This window comes from Tyto alba, unplaced genomic scaffold (assembly GCF_018691265.1).
Source record: "Tyto alba isolate M040663 unplaced genomic scaffold, T.alba_DEE_v4.0 Super-Scaffold_20000042, whole genome shotgun sequence".
Taxonomy (NCBI): Eukaryota; Metazoa; Chordata; class Aves; order Strigiformes; family Tytonidae; genus Tyto; species Tyto alba.
In genome coordinates this window covers 5,876,252-5,896,543 of record NW_024881293.1, presented here as the reverse complement: position 1 = coordinate 5,896,543, position 20,292 = coordinate 5,876,252, and the positions used below count along the sequence as shown (strand labels likewise).

The window sequence follows — 20,292 nt, the reverse complement described above, 5'->3', positions numbered from 1 at the left end:
TGTCATTTACTAAAACTACATTCTCTGCCAAAATTACTGTCACACCACTACAGGTAAGGCCCTTATGGGTGGCTTTTGCCCTACAGTTCAGAGGTGTGAAGACACAGCCTGCAGAAGAACAGCCTGGCTACACAACAAGGAGCAGACTTTTTTTTTTTTTTTTAAAATTTCAGTTCTGGTGGAGGTAGCACGCCATATGAGCTGAAACAATGATCTACTTCGGGTCCTAATTTTGCTCCCTTCATTCTGTGCTTGGAAAGGAAATGCATGAATGACCTCCACAGTCATTAAGAAAAAGGCTCAAATATGTTTATTTCGACACAATTTAAAAATATACAAATACATTAAATATCAGGGTTCATAAAGCCAATTTTTTAAAATACATATGTGTTATTATTTTGAAGGGAGATGGATACCAAAACACCACATTATCTATTTAACTTGACAGTGCAAACGAATGAGAAACTGCTTAGACCAGGAGTCCACTGTGTCAGACAGCAATAACAAAAGCTGAATAGTTCCTGCAACACAAGAAAATAGTAAAAATAATAACTGCTGCATTTAAAAGGGGAGGGGAGGAGTGGAAGAAGAGTATGAGAAGGGGAAGAGAAATGTTATGTTAGATGCTTGACATTAAACTAAGTTACAATATGCACTTGAGGATAAGATAGGGTTCAGATGTACAATGACATGAATGATCCTTCGGTAATTTATGTGTAGAAAGAAAATACTAGCAACTAAGCAATACAAGAATGCACTATCATTGACAGATTCACAAGCAGAAACTCCCTGCTTGCAAAGGTGCAGTTTCTTGGCATTATTTGCATAGTTACTCCTCTTCCTTAGCAGTTAGGAAAATATTCAGCAACTAAGTTCAGGAAAAACCTATGACCTCCAGACATAATTTCTACCTGTGGAAAAAATTACAGCAGCACAAAGATACAAAGACATCAAAATGACAGAAACAAAACTGCCACCTCCTGAACTTGGAACATACAAACTATAAAGCACATTTCATATTGAAAGCTGAAGGGTGTCAAAATGGCATTATCTGCTCTCTTTAGTTTTGTCCAGTAGAACAAAAATTTTACTTACCATTGTCATAGAAAGAATCTTAAGTTTCTCCATACAGAATTTCAGGGGGAGTTTTTTGTGTTGTTTTTTTTTGTTTGTTTGTTTTGTTGGGGTTTTTTTGTTTGTTTGTTGTTTTGTTTTGGTTTTGTTCTGTTTTTTTGGGGGGGGGGGTTGGTTGTTTGGTTTTTGTTTTGTTTTGGTTTGGTTTTTTTTGCATGGGGACCTCTTCATGGTTTGTTCTTTACCCCCAAATTTTTGCCCCAGCTTGTTTGGATGCTACAAAGAGATCTCATTACCTTGTAAGGAGAGAGACAAAAGTAAATACAACTGCACTGAAACTTACATTAAAACAGGTCTATTCAATAAGATAAATATATCTCTCCCATCCCAGTTCTCATCTTTCAGCTTTGAATAAGTTTTTAACCACAGTGAAAAAGGAATCTGCATCACAGGCTTTGGACTCTCCATATGGGTGTCATGTCAGCTCAAGACAGTTATGTTCACATTTTCCTGAAAAAGAGAACTGACTGTTCCAGTTTAGGTTCATGCCAGTGGATGCTGATGAAGAGCTTCCAAGTAATTTATTTTAGGAGCACAGACCCATAACAGAGTGCCAGCTAAACCAAAAGAGGCAATAGCAACACAGGTAGGTGGGAATGCACAAGCTGCATAGTTATAATTTCCCATATGGTGACAGTGACACTTCAACCAATTTAGCAACCTCAGGTTTTTCACTTATTCCCCAGTCACCCACTCTTATGCCCATACCACTGTGCCCGTTATGCTGATAGCTGTGTTCACATGGCAACAGAGTCAAACACGACAGGAAAAAAATTGGTGAAGGATAACCTAGCCAAAAAAAATTATTTTACAGCTACTTTAATTTCCTGATCAAGTGACTACTCAGCCACACAGCTGGCAAGGGACGGGCAAGAACAAGCATCTGAGAGTGAGGGCTATTTATCCAGTGCTTTCAACAAGGAAATACTTGTTGAGCTCGGTCATAAGGTGCTGGCCTGCAGATATCAGGCATGTTACTGAAGGGCTTGACCAAAGAAACCCCTTATTGCATTGGCAGAAATCCCCCTGACCTCACCTGTTCTTCTCAACACTCAGTGACATGTCTACCGGGTGCACAGCTACCCTGCAGGAATTTTGGTTTCCCTTCAACTGCTGCGTTAAGGGAAGGAAGCCAGCGGAGACAGTCTTTGCAGGACAGACATAGCAGCCTATCAGTTTACAAAGCCATAGAAAATGGCTCTTTACCCGAGGACTGCACCGAAGCCAATTGGAAAAGCTTCCCGATGAATTCCCACACTTGGGATTGGACCCATACTGACCACAGCCTTCAAAAGCACCAAGAACAACAATATCTGGATAGCGGGTCTATATTCACAGTTAAAAACCAGGGTCAGCTATGTCACAGGCTGAAGAGGATGCTCCAGGAGGAGGCATCAATTTTTGCTTCAAAAGGATACAGCATGTTAAGTATTGTTATATTGTCCTACAATGTTAAAGCAGTGGCACTTAGTGTTAGCATTAGTTAGTGGGTCCTTCAAACGAGTCCACATCCTTGAGGAATCCCAGTATTTTGTGTTGGCCTGCATCACTGAGACATTCAGCTCTGGGGACACAGAACACATCACAACACAGGAAGAAGTACTTGCCAAAGCTGAAAGTGTACAAAAGAAAGGCAGATTCTTTAAAGATTTTAAACACAGCATCTGTAGGAAACAAATGGAACCACAGAGCTGGAATAGTGCATTTCAGGATCACCAAAGCAGTTCACTGAACTGGATGTAGCCTCCCATCAGTATCTTTGCATTAGTTCATTTCTCTGTTAACATTTGGCACAAACCCTTTGACACAGTAATTTAGCTTCCATTTAGGTCAGCTGCTTGCGATGTTTTCCTGACACTTCAGTGGATTCAGAAGAAGTTCCTTCAATGCTGTGTACATTTATAAAGTCCTCAGTCAAGAATGAAGGCTAAACGTTGCTGACCCTGGTTTCAGAGGAAGAGATCATAGCAGCAGATGCAGATGTCACTAGCGACCGTTCTCGTCTGACATATCGTGGCTTCCGAACTGAAATGGTGGGCACAGAAACATCATCAGCACCTGCTGTATATGCATGCCTTTATCATTAATTTATAACACCACATGCCATCTAATAATTCCTGAGTGACTAAAGTCATTCTGGACCTTAAAAAAACAAAACCAAAACCAACCCTCAAACAAAAAACAAAACACAAAAATAACAAAAAAACCTACATAGAGCTGATACAGCAGAAGTTTACAAATAGACTTTTTAAACAAGCTTCTAATGGCCTAGTAAACAAGGTGTTCATTACAAACTGGCATTTCCATGATTTGTGTTTACAGCATATGCAGCTTTCTGTTTTCAGCCCTAACAAAAACCCCCACAACTATACTTTCTTTTTAAACAGATGTATAAATTAAAGTAGGGAAGACTTTTCACAAGCAGCACTGGCTGTCAGTTTAACAGACAGACCCAGACCAAGTTTGGAACATATCTAAAAATGTTTAAAAGTTAAAGACTGCATTAATAAAAAATTAAATTTTAATTATACCATCTTGATTAAAAAGGTCTATGCATACATGAGAAGTGACACCAGAAATTTTGATGAGCTTAGAAGGCCATTATTTCTTAAGTTTTTAGAAGCTTTGGCCTGTCTCACTTTTAACTCATCAACAAATCCACTTTCCTAGCCACTCTAAATTAATTTCATGTATAGACATAAAATTTTCTATCATTTGCAAAATATATCCTTTGCTAACTACTACTTTTCAAACTTTGTTACGCAGTCAGAGACACTTAAAACAATGACTTGATTTAATTAGGTGTAATCCATTGCCCTTTTAAGCATATATTTTGGGAGAGTCATATTAGATATTTTATGCTTTATTAGGCTGCCACTGGCTCATTAATAATATAAACCCAGCATGTACTATTTTCTAGAAGTAGCACAAATTTAGAGGCCCACCAAAAAGCAAGTTTTTGCTCTTGGATTACCCAGATGTGGTGTAAAAAAAGCAGATTAGAGTATAAACTTCTTAGTAAAATTTATAGGTTGAAATTATGAAAAATTGGGGAGGAAAACTGAGTCAAGGTGATTAGATGAAATCTTCCCCAAGAAATAAATTTCACACTTACTAAAAACACAACTCTACCAAAGAGAGACAAGCTGCAAACACACCCCCCCTCAAACAGTATATTCCAAACAGTCTGTGTTATTTGCTTCAAGAAGCTGATAAGCTTCAAATCAGCAAGCCTGAAAATAAGCCAACCTGACATTGTCAAGAAGATTCCAATCCTGAAAATAGGACCCAGACTGAATAATTTATTTTTGAGCACTTATGAAAAAATATTTGCATCTACTTGTAAGACTTCTCTAATAGGACAGAGGAGTTGAAGATCTATTTTAGCAGCTGTCAAAGATCTATTTTAGCATAAAGTACTCCATCAATACTTTATGCCTACATTAATTAAAGCAATAAATCCTATCAGAAAGGTCTATTAGACAGATTTCATTGGATTTCTGTCCCCTCAACAGATGCCACAGTTCTATACCAGGATTTACAGGTAATTGCTTTGACTTGCTATGTGTTCTTAGCATATCCACTTTGAGACAGTTTGCCTGCTTTTCAATAATGAGATGCATAAAAGGGAAGCCAACAGGTAAAATATTTGTAGCAGCATGCCCCAGAGAACAGTTCCTCACCTGAAGAAGCTGGGGGAGGTATCATAGATGCCTGCATAACAGAAGAACGATCATGTCAAACAAAGCAACTTTTGTCTTCACAGTCTTTCATTAAAAAAAAAAAATACAGGAACATTTTAGGGTTCCAATAATATTTACTGTGTAGTCTTTCTTGGAGAAAGTAACTCAATAGAATCCATACGGTCAGTATTCATCTTTTGCCCTTTTTTCCAGTCCAGACCCAGAAATATCTTTTACTTTTATTTCAGCCTCTTGTACATTAGATTCATTAGCTCCCTAATGAACTGTTAAAACTTTAAGTTATTGTTTACTTTATGTTTGATGCTTGCTTGTTCCTATCGGAAGGACGGAATTTACTTACTGTTTCACTAGGCTGGAGAACAGATGCTAAAAGAGAAAGAGAGAGACTAACCATCATTAATCTAGAAGGCTAGAACTGCTTGTTTTCTAAAAATACACACATGCAACAACATAATTCCATTGTTAAAAAAATAGTTTTGTCACAAAGACTATCAAAACAGATCAGAACATTCAGAAATCCCATTAGTGGAATACATTGCCCGTAGGACTCTTTCCAAGATTAGAGATAAAGGGTTGCAAAGGTCTCCAGGAATGACTTATTTTACTTTCAAAGAAGGTAGCCACAGCAGTATCTCTTTAATGTGAAGAAGCTTCAACAGGAAAAAATGGCACTTTGAGCCAACTACCAGAAAAAGGTGATAGAAATAGAAAACAATTGAGCAGTGAAAGATGCAATCCTTTTATACAAGAGGTAGCTGTCTTTATTGGCCACATGATGATCATCATCCAGACAGAAGAAAAGCTAACATGATAATAAGCAAGAGAAATGTTTCTAATGCTTCTCCTTCAAAGGAGGACATCGATGCTTTAGCATGCTGGACCAGAGTGAGCTATCAGTACAGTATGTGGAAGTCAGACCAGTATCACTGAAGCCTCAACAGAGGTCTGGTGTCCCTCCATCTTAGAAATGTCATAACACAACAGCTCTTGACCCACTTAAGAACTGAAGGAGAATCTCGTACTAACTAAATTTGCTCAAAGACACATGCAAAAGCAACCCAGAGGTTTCAATATGGCAGTTGTGATTAGAACACTAGCAGTTCCTGTGGCACTGATCAGTTTAGACCTTAGGTACCTACTGTTGTAGACTTTTACATGAAATAATACCACAGATACTGGAAACGTGATGTTCCATTGTCATGGTTTGAACTTGGCCAGTAACCAAATATCACGCAGCCGCTCACTGCCCCCCCCCATCCCTGACCGGCATGGGAATGGGGGAGGGAATTGGACAGGTAAAGGGAGACTTGCAAGTTGAGATAAAAACAGTTTAATAATGGTAATAAAAGAAAACAACAATAATAATAGAAAGTATAAACGGGCAATGCACAGTTTGACTGCTCCCCACCCACTGACTGATACCCATCAGTCCCAGCTCGTGATCCCAAAAGATCAAAATCCCGCATTCGCAATCCTGGAAGCAAGAGAGAGCCCCTTCCTGGCCGCCCTTCCTCTATATACCAAGCATGATGTTACATGGTATGGAATGTTTCAATGCCCAATTTGGATCTGTTGCTCTGGCCATGCTCCCTCCCCACTTCTTGTACACCTGCGCACAGGCAGGACATGGGGAGTTGGAGAGTCCTTGAAATCTCAGCAACAATTGAAAACATGAGTGTGTTATCAGCATTCTTCTCACACCGAATCCCATACTGAATCTAAACCACAGCACTATTCTAGCTACTAAGAAGAAACACTAACTCTATTCCAGCCCAAACAAGGACATCCATGAAATTACTATGACTAGATACAACATTCTTAGCCAAACAATGGAATTGTATTGCTTCACCCACCCCCTTTTTCTCTTTTCAAGCTTATTTCTATTGTGACAGTCTAGCTTGAGCTTGGTCCTGTAAGACATGAATAAAAGTAGCAGGAGGTCTATTTGTTTAGCTGACCTACCCAATAAACAGCTTGCTTTCAACAGAAGGAGCTCTAACACAGCAAATGCTGTGTGAGAAGTTGTCATGGGAATCATTCAAAGTGACTGCATAGAAGGGGTGAGACAGAGTCCTAGATCAGCCTCAGTTTCATGCAAAACACTGGGCAAAATGGAGACATTGCCTTCCACATATTTTACCTACCACCTCCTGGACACTGAAGACCAGTAAAATGTGGACACATAGAACAGCTTCACAGAAACTGAAGCATCTGAAAGAGCCAGATGTCTACATAAAGTCTTGGTGCTCTATGGCTAAGCACATCCCAGATATTCATTATAAAAAGAATAAATTTCATAATAAAAAGAAAAGCTAAAGTATGTTCACTTTAAAAAAATAATGAAGCAGCTAGCTCTTCCAAGCCCCAGCAAATCCTGCATTTAGAGTGCAAACACAGTTGAATGAATAGTGCAATAATGAGGAACCAAGTTCCATTCCTTTTCTCCTGCTGCTGACACATCCATGGTAAGTACACTGCCATTTTGTATTGCGGTTCCCTTCTCTCTAAACTAACAATAAACCACCACTGGTTTTTGTAAGGCTTTATAAATGCCTGACATTTTGTATACTGAAATAAACAAGTATTATTAAGTTCTACAGAAATGCCCTCTGTGCAAAAAGCACCAACTTTTTTTTTTCTTTCCTTTTTGAAATCAGCTATCTAATAATCAGTGACAACTCATGTCAAGTATTGTAATCTGGCAAATCTTTGAAAGCTACAAAAAAACAATAGCTAGGTTAGTAAGAGATACTGTGTAATATGCACCTAAGCACACAGACTGAGAACAGACATCTACCTTACCACAAAAACATCATACTGAAAACATGTAGCAGGAGAAAATTTTTCATTAGTTTGCATTGCTTTGGTTGATCAAGAGACACAGCAGTGGCTACAATGAATTAGAACACTGACATGAAGTTTAAAGGTTTTAAATTAAGAAACTGAGCAAAGGCCCGAACTTCAGAGATTAAATAGACAATTAGAGGTATTTTACCTTTGTTTCTTCTGTAGAAAACATTAGGAAGTTTATTGGCACGTTTGAGGTAGAAGAAAGAAGCAACAGACAGAATCAGGAATAAACTGATGAAAAATGTCCCTAAGATGAGAGAGGCTGCCACTTCTGGGCCCCCTGTACAAAAAAAAAAAAAAAAAAAAAAAAAAAAAAAAAAAAAAAAGAGAGAGAGAGAAGACTATTATTCACTAGAAATCTCTTCTAATAGAAGGGCTGAACAAAAGATAAAGACCAACTTCCTGATATTCACAGGAGAAGAAAAAAAGCAGTGGGGTTTTTTTCATATACAGACAGACCTCACTGAAACATTTGTGAAGATCTTTCAATATTCATTTCATTCTATGAACAACTTCCCCAACCCCACCTGCCAAATGTCACAGAAACTTTAGTCTCTACTTTCCTGAAGGTAGCCACAAATTCTTAACCCACCATTCTGTTTCTTTTACGTAACTTTCAAAACCAGTGCTGGGAGGCACTCAACATTAATAATGTTCTTTTATTCCTTAAATGAAGTGTCCTAAAGACAGAACTTGTCAACAGACAATATACCACAGGTACAAGACACCCAGCAATATGTTTTCCTCAAGTGACTGATATAGAAACTATCCAAAGGAGGCAGACATTAGCAAAAGGTGCCCTCCCTCACCTCTATTCCACTTTCCCTGCCTCAGAAAATGCCCTGCATATTTACTCTGCTGTTTTATTTATTTAAAATTATGATCACAATGAGCAAGTATTTTAAGAAACAAAAGTTGTTTATGATCTTGTTGCAGACAAGCTCTGCTTCAGAAGTCCACACTCTGAAGAGCGCTAGACACTTCAAGTCAAGTATACACACATGACAAGACAAATGTTAGAAAGGGATCAGCAGCACCCAAGGTTGACATGGTTGTTTAGCTTTTCTTTTTAAGAGCACTGATGATAAGCACTCACCCTCTAACACTAGATCATCTTGCCTCTTGCTGAAGTATGCAACACTGCTATCTAAATATTCTCAATTTGTATTATTCTTACCAGTGTCAAACAAGTATTTGTAGGAGATAAAACAGAAATGACTGGTCAGCAGTGATAAAAGTCAACCTATAGAAAGGCTAACGAAAATGTAACAGATGCGTAACATGTTGCCTCACCCCTAAAAACATAAAATGCTTGCAGCATATTGTTCAAAACTCAAGTTATGGGTTTTCATAAATAATCAGCTCAACCTGTACCAGAAAACCACTTCAAGGTCACCAGGACAAGATGAAAGAACCATTCAGTAACATACAGTTACCCCAAAATTCAGCTCTAAGACTTATGAAAGATTCTTGTTGACAACAAGCCAGAAAAATTAAAAATGGCTACTACATTTAGAATAAAACCTATGCTACAGAAAAATATATTTTACAGCTTGTTTCAAATGCCACATGATGAAGGGGCTGGTACACAGTGAATAATCACAGAGCCTGCATCAGTAGCTATTTCCATTTACTCACCTATGTTCTGTATGAAAGGAGTTACAGTGCTTATATTCATTTGGAAATTCATTCCTCTGATACCAGCTGTAATCAAAAATAATTTTTTAAAGTTAATTCTCGCAAAACCTACAGATTTGTTGAAAATCTTAGTAAGAGGCTACTATACCTCTCAGAAGTTATTATTTGAACCTGTATAAGAATCCTGATTTCTCCCAGGAAAAATTAATTCCTTAAATCACTTTTGAGAACTTCAACAAAAGGAAGCAAACAAGCATCATCAAAATTTGTCCAAAAAGGAAATAATTCACTTAATGCATTTCACAGAAATTTAGATCAAGATTCTTCTCTCTTTCATTAAAAGTATTTACAAGGAATTGAACAGTTTTCACCTCTCAAACAAAGCACCCATACAAAATTAATCTAGACTTCTTAATCGAGATTTTTCAAAAAACTCAAATACAATCTGAGCTGCTTTATGCTCTGGAGAAGTCCCTAGAAAACACGCATAGCAAATGCCTTTTTCTTACAGCAGAGATTAAAGCAGCCAAAAAATTCAGTATTCACCATATGTTTGGTACAGGTCCTACCCTGTAAATTTAATCATTTTGATGTTTAGGACTTTTTATTATTTTTAAAAATTTATATCGGGCAGAATTTGTTTTTTAATGTTGCATTTGGATTTGCAGATTATGTACTCTAATACATAACAAGATTTTTATTCCCCTCCCCATCCCCCACCTCCTAAACTGTGGAATGGTTCCACGGCACTCTGCACAGTTTCTGCAAACTAAATTTCAAAGTTTCCATAGGTTTTGTTGCATGTTCAAAAGCTCAAAGTTCTATGTGGACTTTGGAAAAGGTTGAAGTTTTACAAGGTGGGGCGGGGGGGAAGTGCAACATTTGATGCCTTCTTGAACAGACTTTGCTGGACCACATATTCAAGAAGACATTGCAGTACCAAAAAAACCCCATCAAAATAAAGGGATGGTAAATGACTCACTATTTTTGCATTCAGTCAGATTGTAAACAGATGAAACAGGAAGGGTTTCATTTTTGCATTTAATGCAGCTGCTACTACCATCCTCATTCCATCGTCTGTAACAACCTGCATAAGAATAAGATGTACAGAGGTTTGAAAACAACAAAAGTGACACTGGAGATATTTCCTAGTCTTCAGAAAGAAGTAAAGGCAACAGAAATTCCCTCCGTTTGGTCTACTGGTTACAAACACCTCCTGCTTCCTATTATATTACACAAGTTAAGAGGTTTCATTTCAAAGTGTTTATTCCAGAAAAAGATACAACCTTTCAAGGGCCAAAAAGGAGAAAGAGTTACAAGCAAACAACACCCAGAGGGCAATTTCAACATAGCTCCATTCACTGCTTCACATCTTTCACTTTTAAGAAAAATAGGAAGTGTCTAACAGCCTGTAACTGCCCTCAACAATACTAAAAAAGAAGCAGAATTTTACCATTTACTTTCAGAGGTCATACACTGCTGAAACAAAATTTAGCACCCTTTTAATATATAGTACTGAAAATAGAAGTAGGCAGGGACAAAGATGCTAAGAACCAGAAAGCGTGTACTTGGATGAAAAAAGATGCTGACATCCCTATAGTCAATCACTTGAAGCATGGCAAGCTAAAAATACGAATACTGCCATAGTACAGTCTTTTTCCCATGCCTCAGTCCTCTCAAGTATTGTACTATTTGTTTCACATTAAGAAGAAGCCAAGCCTGTTTAAACTATTCTGTGACAGATGGCGAGTGTTTTCTATCAGTCACCCAACCATGCAGGCTGGAAACTGATTAAACTTTCATCTTGGTCTGTGTCTTCAATGTTCAAATCTCTCAATTTATGTTTAAATGCACATACGGCTATGTCTTTTTTTAAGAAAAAAAAAATGTAGGGAACATCTTCAGCAACAACTTCATTTAATACAATAAAGCTGTGGTGGTTTCACTTGAGGCTTAGACTTGAGACATGAAGATTAGAAGGATATTCCTACTATATCATATTACAGTCTACATTTAAAGGAAAAAAAAACTTACTGTGCTGGCTAAAATCCAGTTCTATAGAGCCTTGAGCCAAACTGGTATCAATTATCCTATAAAGCAAACCATTAGTAAGGTGCTGATTTGAAAACAGCTCTGCTGCTACGTTTTCCTTAGAGAGAAGCAGCACATTTGATGCCCACAGTAATAAATTACATCTGACATTTAATCTAAACACAAACAGAACCAACGTAAGGGCAAAGACTTTCTACAGTAATAGGAAGGAAGCATCAAAGCACTTATCTGACACCAAAGAGAGGGGTAGATTATCAGTTTACAATAAGATTTAAGAGAATGCAATCCCATAACTTGAAGACAATTGTTTATACCATATCTAAGATTGTTTAGAAGCAGAAATGAATGCATTAAACGAAGCAACAGTTAGAGATGCTAATGAAACAGTGAAAATAGATAGGTTTAAAATGCTTTAACAACCATCACAAGGAAATAACTGAACCCAGAAGCGGACCCCAATTTTTAAGTCACTAATTCTCTTGTTACTGTGGGCTGTGGAACCATTTTCCTGCTTTTGCTCTCCAATTTTAAATAAAATGGCATTAAAAAAAGACCACCCTTTTGCTATTGCTGGAGAGTGGCAAAAGAAGTTAACTCCGTTTAGAAGAAAACAACTCTACCTATATGGCACAAGAAATAATGAGGCAATTTGTGCTAACAAGACGATATTGAAATTATTCTTAATGCTCCCATAGATATGCATTACAGCATTTTTGCTTTTTGTGTTCATTATACGGACTTTTAGTGCTTTTAAGCATTTACAATAGCTCTTACATAATCCAACTGCACACTAAAAAAAGATAAAGAATAACTTTATTAATAGGCGTCTATTCTCCTTACCATGCAAGAACATTTGTGAATCAAAAGAAGTATTATCTTGTGTATACAGAGGAAGAAAGACTTCAATATGTACATGCGCTAATTATTTTGTTTTCACTCCCCAATTCATCAGGCACTGTATTTTGGTGTTAACTGTGAAAAACAAATCTGGAATTTTAATAAAAAAATGACACATTATACCTGGACTGCACTGGTTGGTTACTGGACAGGAACTGTTTGAATCCAGCATATCCACACAGCATTCTGTTTCTGAAACCTAAGAAAATAAATTACATAACATTTCACACAGTTTTTAAGCTTATTAAAATGCTTCTACCAAAAAAAAAAATCTATGAAGAACGGGAGAATAGGCAGTGACTGCAGTTAAAACTTGCTATAACTTTTTCTTTTTTCATGAAGCAACCTTACAAGGAGAAAACATGCTAGATGCACCATCAAGCTGATTTTGACCTGGCAGCTGCTACCCAAACTAACACTTCGAGAACAAATGCACACTCTACTGTTGACACTGGACAAAGCCGCAGAAAAACTGCTTTAGAAATATACTTGCTAAATTCTTCAGTGAAGCACAGTTCAGAGGGGAAACTATCCTTCCCACAGCACTGTACAAATGCCCTAACAGATTTACTAAGAAATATTATTGGCAAAATGACCGGCAAAAAACAGTTTTCACTGAATGCCCATATTGCAAGTGATAACATCTACATTTGGCAGAGCAATCCAGCAGAACTACAAAAGCTTAGTCCTTCAACATTTAATATAAAAGAATAACTTCACATATCCTGAAGGCACATAGTTTATTTTTAATTTTTGTTTGTTTATATAAAAGCCAGTTTCAAAATTATTTACAAATTACAACAAGCTCTGACATAGGCTTAGAGATAAACAGTTGTTAGAAACTCTGTGGTTCTTCTGATAGATATTAGTAACATCCTGTATAGACTTGGGCACATCCACTCCCTGAATGTGTACAAAATAAGCCACAAAACTCCCATGCCTTTTAAAGTTTTGCAGGTACGTTCCCCTAAAGAATATAGCAAGTCAAATCAGTCTCAAAAAGGGATGGAGTATTCTTGGTCAAAAGTAACAAGTCCTGATCTTTATTCAGCCATAAAAGTAACTTAAATATACCTAACGTAACAGCCAGTATTATTCTGCTTATAAGCAAACCTCATCAAATATAGGAGTGACAAAGATCAAAGGAGAAATGGTTGGGACTGTCAAAACTGATATTAGTAAGCTGACTTCACACTGTGAGTGCATCATGGGGAGGTAGACTACAGTAAAGAACCAGAAGATCTATAGGTAACATGCTTAAGAACAGTTTTTTAAAAACTTCTGTTGGTCAAACTCTCCTGCAAGCAGAATTTTATCCTCTGATCTTTTTCTGGGACTTGAAGCAGTGTTTTCTTCAGAGCTTCTAAGTCATTTAAAAAGTTAACTTCTGGGTATCCATATTTTGGATTGTTTGTAGTTAAACTGCCAAGCAGCTTGAAAAGTGGTTTTTTGATCATCAGGGTGCTTTTTCCACATGGTGTGAGGCATTATCAGCTGCATCCCTGCTAGCCTACAAGCACATGACTAGGAAGAATTCAATGTTTTAATAGGCAACCAGCCATCATAGCAAACTGACCCACTGTAAAAGTTTCAGTTAATGACTACTAGCAGTATGGGTCATTTCTGTTGAATTAGAAAGCCTTCTATAAACTGCAATATGAGAGGAAAATAATCTGATCCTTCTGGTTTTCTAGCACCTAGCATGACAAAAAACCATGAAGTACCTACCGAACTTTCAGTAGATTTGCTGGCAACCTCTGCTACGAATCTAGTTAAGAGAAGGACATATGGCACCTCCATGCCCAGGAAAGACACAGGTCTAAGTAAGAACAGGGAAAAAAATTAGAACGTCTTATTAATGACAGAGAAGTTACGCTTTCCCTTTGTTAAGGAACTTTTGCCAACACATTCCTTTTACGTGAATGCAAAGGTTTTTAAATTAAATATGCCAGGGATGGGGGGGGAATGACTTACCTTGGCTCAAGACCCAGATCTGAGACATTCAGAATTTTCCCTCCAGCTGCAGAGGGGCAGGTTTCTGGCTATGGCAGACTGTGGTTGCTAAGAAACAAGGAGCCTTATCAGTTTGCTCCAAACTGGGCCATGCAGAGGCTATTCCACACCCAGGATCTAAAAATCAATGTGATTGCAATAGAACAGTTACCACCTGGCACCACCACTGATAAGCCTCCCCACAGTTACAGGCTCCTCTGGCGGCAGCACTGAACTGTGATGGATTTGTATCAGGACAGAAAGCACACGCCACTTTGAAAAGGCAATACTGTAATTAATTTCTCCCATGACAGCACAACCACGAAGCATTAATGAAGTCTATCTGTTAGTAAGTAGTGTTTCTCAATTGCCTGAGAACAGACCTTCTCAATGTGGAAAAGAGTGTTTTGGACAATCTGCTACAAGCCTTGCTTTTTTCCCCCCCCCTCCGGTTTTGCCATATACCTCCACACAGACCCTAACAAAAGTCCATGTTTCTTACATTAATTTGTTTGGATAAACTACAAGGTGCTACATCATACTTGATCTGCATTGTTCAGACACTCCCTATATCAATACTATGATATCTGCCTGTTCTCTAGTTAATAAAATCTTGGAAGCTACATCCAGTTCTCAGTACCTGCAGCATAGTAGCTTTAGGAAAATAGTGTTTTTCATATTATAAATAAAACATGGGGACACACAAGGCCCTCTAGCCAGAGATTAATAAGAGGAAAGAATACAAAAGAAAGCCTTCAACTTTAAGGGAGAACTCCTTTAGCGACTCATCTCACAAGCTGAAATGTGTTACTATTTTTGTTAAATAAAAATCCAGTGGGTGAGTTTTAAATTACTGCAAAATACGTATCGTGACCCTTGGGAAGTTGTTTTTCTGAAGAAAAAAATCATTGAGAAGTTCCTATGATTAATTTCTGTTCAGCTTTTTAAACCACTTACACTGAGCCTGCTGCCTCAACTTCAAAATAAGATTAGTTCAGCTTGGTTGGAAAACTTATTATTATCCCGTTATCAGCTGAAAGTTCCAAAATCAAGGACTGAAAATCCTGAAAACCAAATTCCACTCTTACTGATGCAACTGATTTCTCCAGTTAGTGATGAGGGGCAGAGCAGGAAAAGTTGCACTGTCACGACACCTTCCAATTCAAGTGTAATGATGGATGTCAAGTCCGTCAGTGTCAAGCTGCAGCATCCACAACTTCATCAGTTCACATTTACATGCACGTAATAAAGTGACATCTGTACTAAATTGAAGAGCAGACAGTCAATATAAGTGCACTATGCGTGCAATGCTAGCTGACAAAGGTCAAGAAAGTGCCAGATTAGCCTTGCTGTTGGCAGTGTGGTTTCCAGGAACCACGGAATGTAAGCAGCAAGGAGCCCTTGTACATACAGAGATTCTCCAGAATGAGATACTAAGAGCCAGTTAGCTTCAGGAATGGTACCACCACCACATCCTGGAGTGAAAATTAAGATGAATTATGCAGTTTACAGAGCTGAAAGATTGAACAGTGAAAAAGAACAGGGAAAAATTAGCTTTGGGAATTTTACAGAAGGATGGAAAGATGCATTTCTAATCTAGATCAAAGCTTATAAATTGATGGCGAAAAAGCTTTAATATTATTTTTCAACAATACCTGACATAACAAGATACCTCAAATGCCAACACCTGTTTTAACAAAAAGGTGAAGTCATCTCAGCAGATGAAAGGAGGCAACCTTTCCAGGGTGCAGTACATACCCCGAAAGCCAAGAACACCTAGCTTATAGCTTTGATGGTAACAGTTCCTTCTTAAACACATTTGAGCAGAACAGAAGCTACTTACAACTCAGTAAGTGATTGCTGATGTAGGCATTGCAGTTATCTAGTTTGACAGAGAGCTTTCCACTTTTGTACGACAGTATAAGAGCACTTATATAAATGCTATGAATAATTCTGGTTTAGATCATATTGAGTATAACTTTAATTTGCACATTTAACCTTTTAAAAACAGGTTTTTTTCTTTTCATGTCTTTCTATTGCAGTAAAGGTTGAGTAACAACAGTTTAGGAATTTTCAAGGCAGTCCAGCAGAGTCTAATGTTAAAACATCCATCAATATGCATACCCTGAAGATTGTATTTCAAACAATACATACACAGAGTTTGCCTTAATACCTATCAGTTTTCTACAGTCTGTCTTCAGAAATGGATATTGCTTCTTGGATGAAAAAAGCTTCCTTTGAGGAAAACAGAGTTGGTAAAGACATCTGCTGATAAATTCTTCTGTTTTGGATGCTATGCAAAGATTTTTGTCAATACCTGATTATTACAACAGTTGTAAATTCTAAGAAAAGGCAGATGAAAAAGGCATTTGTTTAAACAAATATATTCTTGTTACTAGAAAAATACTTATTTTCAGGAACAGGTCATACTAAACAAGAACTAGATGATCTTTAAGGTCCCTCCCAACCCAAATCATTCTATGATCCTATTTTAAGAAAACATTTGTGAAACTAGCCACTTCCAAGTGAATTGCTATACAGCATAAGCTCAATATTGGTTGTATTTCCATTCCTGAAATAAATCAAGATACTAATCAACAATACCATTCTATTTATGGGCAGATATTTGTTCACAGCCGCTAGTGATTCTAACAAACTAGAACATCTGCCCTGCAGCTGTTCCAGTAGATATAGGACACAAGATCTATTTGCCCTCAAATCATCAGCCAATATTTTCTATTTCTGTGAGAGAGTCAAGATCTAATCTTTTATATATTTATTATTTGTTGTTTGGTTGTTTTTTGTCTGAACCAGTTGTAACTGCAGAAAAAGGAAAACATATTAACAAGCTCCTTTAAAGATTCCAAAGATATGAGACACGTTATATTTACTCAATCTACATTTTACTCCAGGTTCCAGAACCACTTCTTCACATCCTGCTGGATTCTCTATTGGCTAGTAAAAATTAGAAGCCTATTAACATAATATATAAATAACACCTGTCTGAATAAGGCAGAAATTGAAGCCATGAAGGTAACAGTAGATAACTACTATCTTTTTTTTAGGATAACGCCCATAAAAGATATCAGACAGCCTTAAGTATCCATATTCTTTATATGTAATAATATGAAAAACATATATAGTGTTCCTGAAGTCTGGTTGTAACCCACCTCAGCAAGGTTGGAAAAAGCTTGTAAGTCAAAGAATAAATCAACTGCAGGACTTCCAAACAAGACAGCAACTTCAAGTAGGGATTTGTACTGTTAATTGGTCTCCCCGTACAAAACCATGAAGTGGTAACATAACTCATTTTAAGGCTTTCCAGCCACAAGTCAATCATAACCATTCTCTTGCCAACCTGAAAACAATATTTTATACCATAATTGTAACTTTAGAAAGGAAGAAGCCCTAGAGCCTCCAATACATTCAGTATATACGAATATTAACCCTGCCTCTGAATGAGGTAGCTGAAGTTTTAGTTTTTAAATTAAGTATGTGAATTTGATCAGGATCAGACACCCACAGCAAAACAATTTACAAGCCCATAGAATATGTTCCACGTTTGGCAGCATTTCCTCTTTGGTTTACAGAAAAAAAGATAATGTCATGCACAGACTGAAGCCCAAATTAGATCGTATTTATGCTTGAGATGCCAACACAGTTTTGAGAACACAGACTTTTTAATTAAAACAAGTATTTAACACCAGAGTACCACATTTGAAACTAATCTCAAAATCACTGTCAACTTGGATCTCAAGTGCCACAATACACATAGGCTAAACACATCAAGATTCACTAAGGGAATTCTTCCTCTTGTTGCCTTTAAAAAAAGAATGCAAACAATTCATGAACACTAGGCACTAGAAGAGTTCCTCCCACTCCCAGAAGCACATGTTCCTTAATTCATCTTTATATCTACATTTTCCACACATATAGATGTGTATTTATTATTTCTGTTGAATTACCTGTATCTTTCTTGCTTAAAGTGTTGCTGGAGCATTGTTTAAGCAAGGTAATTTTTTCAGGTATATGGAAAAAGATTACAATAAAAAGAAGCATTGCCTAAGTTTCAGGTGGTTTTACAGTTCACTCAGCAGATCAGAGTTTGAAACTGTATCACACTAATTCCACTGCCAAAGGCTTCTTAATTCTGACACGACCTTGAATTAGCCCCGATAAAAAAGTGATATCACAAAAGTCAAAATGCAGTCTCACAAACAACAGACTTGTAAAGGCCTAAATTCTCACTTACCAGCTCTTTCAGAGGTATGCACTAAAACACTGCATCTTCCTCAGATAACACCGAATGGTTGTGGTATGTGGTTTACTTCTGATTTCTCCTTGACACTGCAACTGTTTCACAATAAACCTGCACGGTAGAACAGATACGGGTTGTGCTTAGAACAATCTTGTATAAATTAAAGCTGGACTCGTTTTTCCAGCTTTCTTAACATGCACCCATGAAAAGAACTACTATCTCTACCCTTACCTCAAAATGATTATGTAACAGGCCAGCAACCGACAATTAAAAATACACACCTTCTGCTCAAGACAATGAAGATACCTACTTTAAGCCAGGCTTTGCTTCAAAAGCAGTTACGTACCTGGAATGTGCCTAGAGCAAGCACTAATTAACACCAGCATTACTTTTGTTCAGTCAACAAAAAACTAGCAGTAAGTTCTGCCGTTACAACAGTCATTGGATCCTTAAAAAACTGGGGGCAGAAATGAATGCTGGTGCAATTTGCTTGCCAATAGTATAGCTGTACACTACAGGGAAAGATTCTTTGCAAACTGAACATATGTCTGGCCTATTTAGGGTTGCTTATAAACCCTAAGTATTGCAACAGAATTCTGTGTTATAGAGGTACACATCTGACGGGAAAATAAACAAACAACAAACACCCACAAGACCCGAAAGTCTCAGGTTGCCAAAAAAACTGTAGTAAACTGAGTTAGTTTATTAGGAGAAAGAGTATCCGAAGTTTTATTGGACCATGAGAAAGAGACGACTCGTTTCCAAATGCACCTCAAGAACACTGCACTTCAACGTAAATCGCCTCAGGAGCACGGTAGCCTTGAAAAAGCTGGGCAAGGAGGAGGAACAGGGGCGACTCTTCGCCAGCTTTACCCTACATGGCAAACCACCGCCGCTGCTTCCTCGCCGCAGCCCCACCCCGGCCCCGCCGAGCGGGTCGGGGGCTTTTTCCGCGGGAACGCGCCCTCCCCGCCGGCTCTCCGCTCGGTAAATACGTTTCTACTGCCGGGATGCCGCCCGGGGGGGCCGGCCCCAGCGTCCCTCCCCACACCGCCGCTTCCACGGGCGGCGGGACAGCGAGGCGGGGGCCCACGGGCGGCCTCTGGCAGACCGCTCCCGGGCTCGCCGCCTCGCCTCACCTGCCCGGCGGCGCCTCCCACGCCCACGAACAATAGGGCGACGCCCGGGGGCTCGCCGCCCCGCCCCGGGGGTTTCACCGCCCCGCATCCCTCCCCCACGGCCGGAGGGGCCCGGCCGCCTTCCCCCGCCGCCTCCATACCTGAGGGAAGCGACCTGCGGCGGCACCGGCGGCAGGTTCCCTTTCGTACCCCCCGCCCTCAGGCGGCGCCCTGCCCGCTCCTTCCCGCGGCGCCCTGGGAGTTGTAGTTCCTCCCCTTCGCCGGCAGACGCGCCGGTTCGCTGAGCAGGCCGCGGCCTCGGAACTACAAATCCCAGCAGCCCCCTCGCCGCGCCCTACCTGCCGGCCCCCCCTCCCCTCAGGTAAACCCCCGCCCTCAGCCCGGCCCCGCAGCGTCTTCTCCGGCGCCGCTCTCCCGCGCGCGGTGCCTCCTGGGAAAGCGAGTCCTGCGTCTGCAGGCGGGTCGAGGGGCAGGCGGGCCTCGGCACTGCGACTCCCGGCGTGCCTAGCGCGGGCGCGCCCATTTTAGGCGTTGCTTGGCGACGCGGACGCGGCGGGGGGGAGCAGCGCGAAGCCGCGGAGGCCTGTTCACCGTCCCTTGGGCCTTCTGCCAAAGGGGGGGTAATATC

The 20,292-nt window shown here is 39.2% G+C and overlaps 1 protein-coding gene across 4 annotated transcripts; it reads right to left on the bottom strand.

Annotated features, from left to right (window-relative positions):
- Positions 1-287: 287 nt before the first annotated feature.
- CUNH1orf159 (chromosome unknown C1orf159 homolog) lies at positions 288-19,905 on the bottom strand. 4 transcript variants are annotated; one of them, XM_042795024.1, is made up of 11 exons: positions 19,805-19,905; positions 18,520-18,636; positions 14,250-14,405; positions 14,004-14,094; positions 12,399-12,474; positions 10,309-10,413; positions 9,327-9,392; positions 7,834-7,968; positions 5,179-5,204; positions 4,818-4,848; positions 288-3,159 (listed from the first exon to the last, which is right to left on the bottom strand). In XM_042795024.1, exons 4-11 carry the CDS (start codon positions 14,073-14,075, stop codon positions 3,062-3,064), a joined length of 609 nt encoding a protein of 202 aa, XP_042650958.1. In that variant the 5' UTR covers positions 14,076-14,094; positions 14,250-14,405; positions 18,520-18,636; positions 19,805-19,905; the 3' UTR covers positions 288-3,061. The 4 variants fall into 4 exon arrangements, with proteins under 4 accessions (XP_042650958.1, XP_042650959.1, XP_032863731.1 ...); XM_042795025.1 differs by lacking the exon at positions 14,250-14,405; XM_033007840.2 differs by lacking the exons at positions 18,520-18,636; positions 19,805-19,905 and adding an exon at positions 17,438-17,539.
- Positions 19,906-20,292: the final 387 nt, after the last annotated feature.

What these genes read in the sequence shown, in the direction of transcription:
- CUNH1orf159 (XM_042795024.1), bottom strand. Translation starts at nt 14,075, where the DNA reads ATGGAGGTGCCATATGTCCTTCTCTTAACTAGATTCGTAGCAGAGGTT. An exon ending in TTCTCCAGCCTAGTGAAACA is followed by an intron (nt 4,849 to 5,178) that starts GTAAGTAAATTC and finishes TCTGTTATGCAG; the next exon opens with GCATCTATGATACCTCCCCC. An exon ending in ACCTCCCCCAGCTTCTTCAG is followed by an intron (nt 3,160 to 4,817) that starts GTGAGGAACTGT and finishes CCACCATTTCAG; the next exon opens with TTCGGAAGCCACGATATGTC.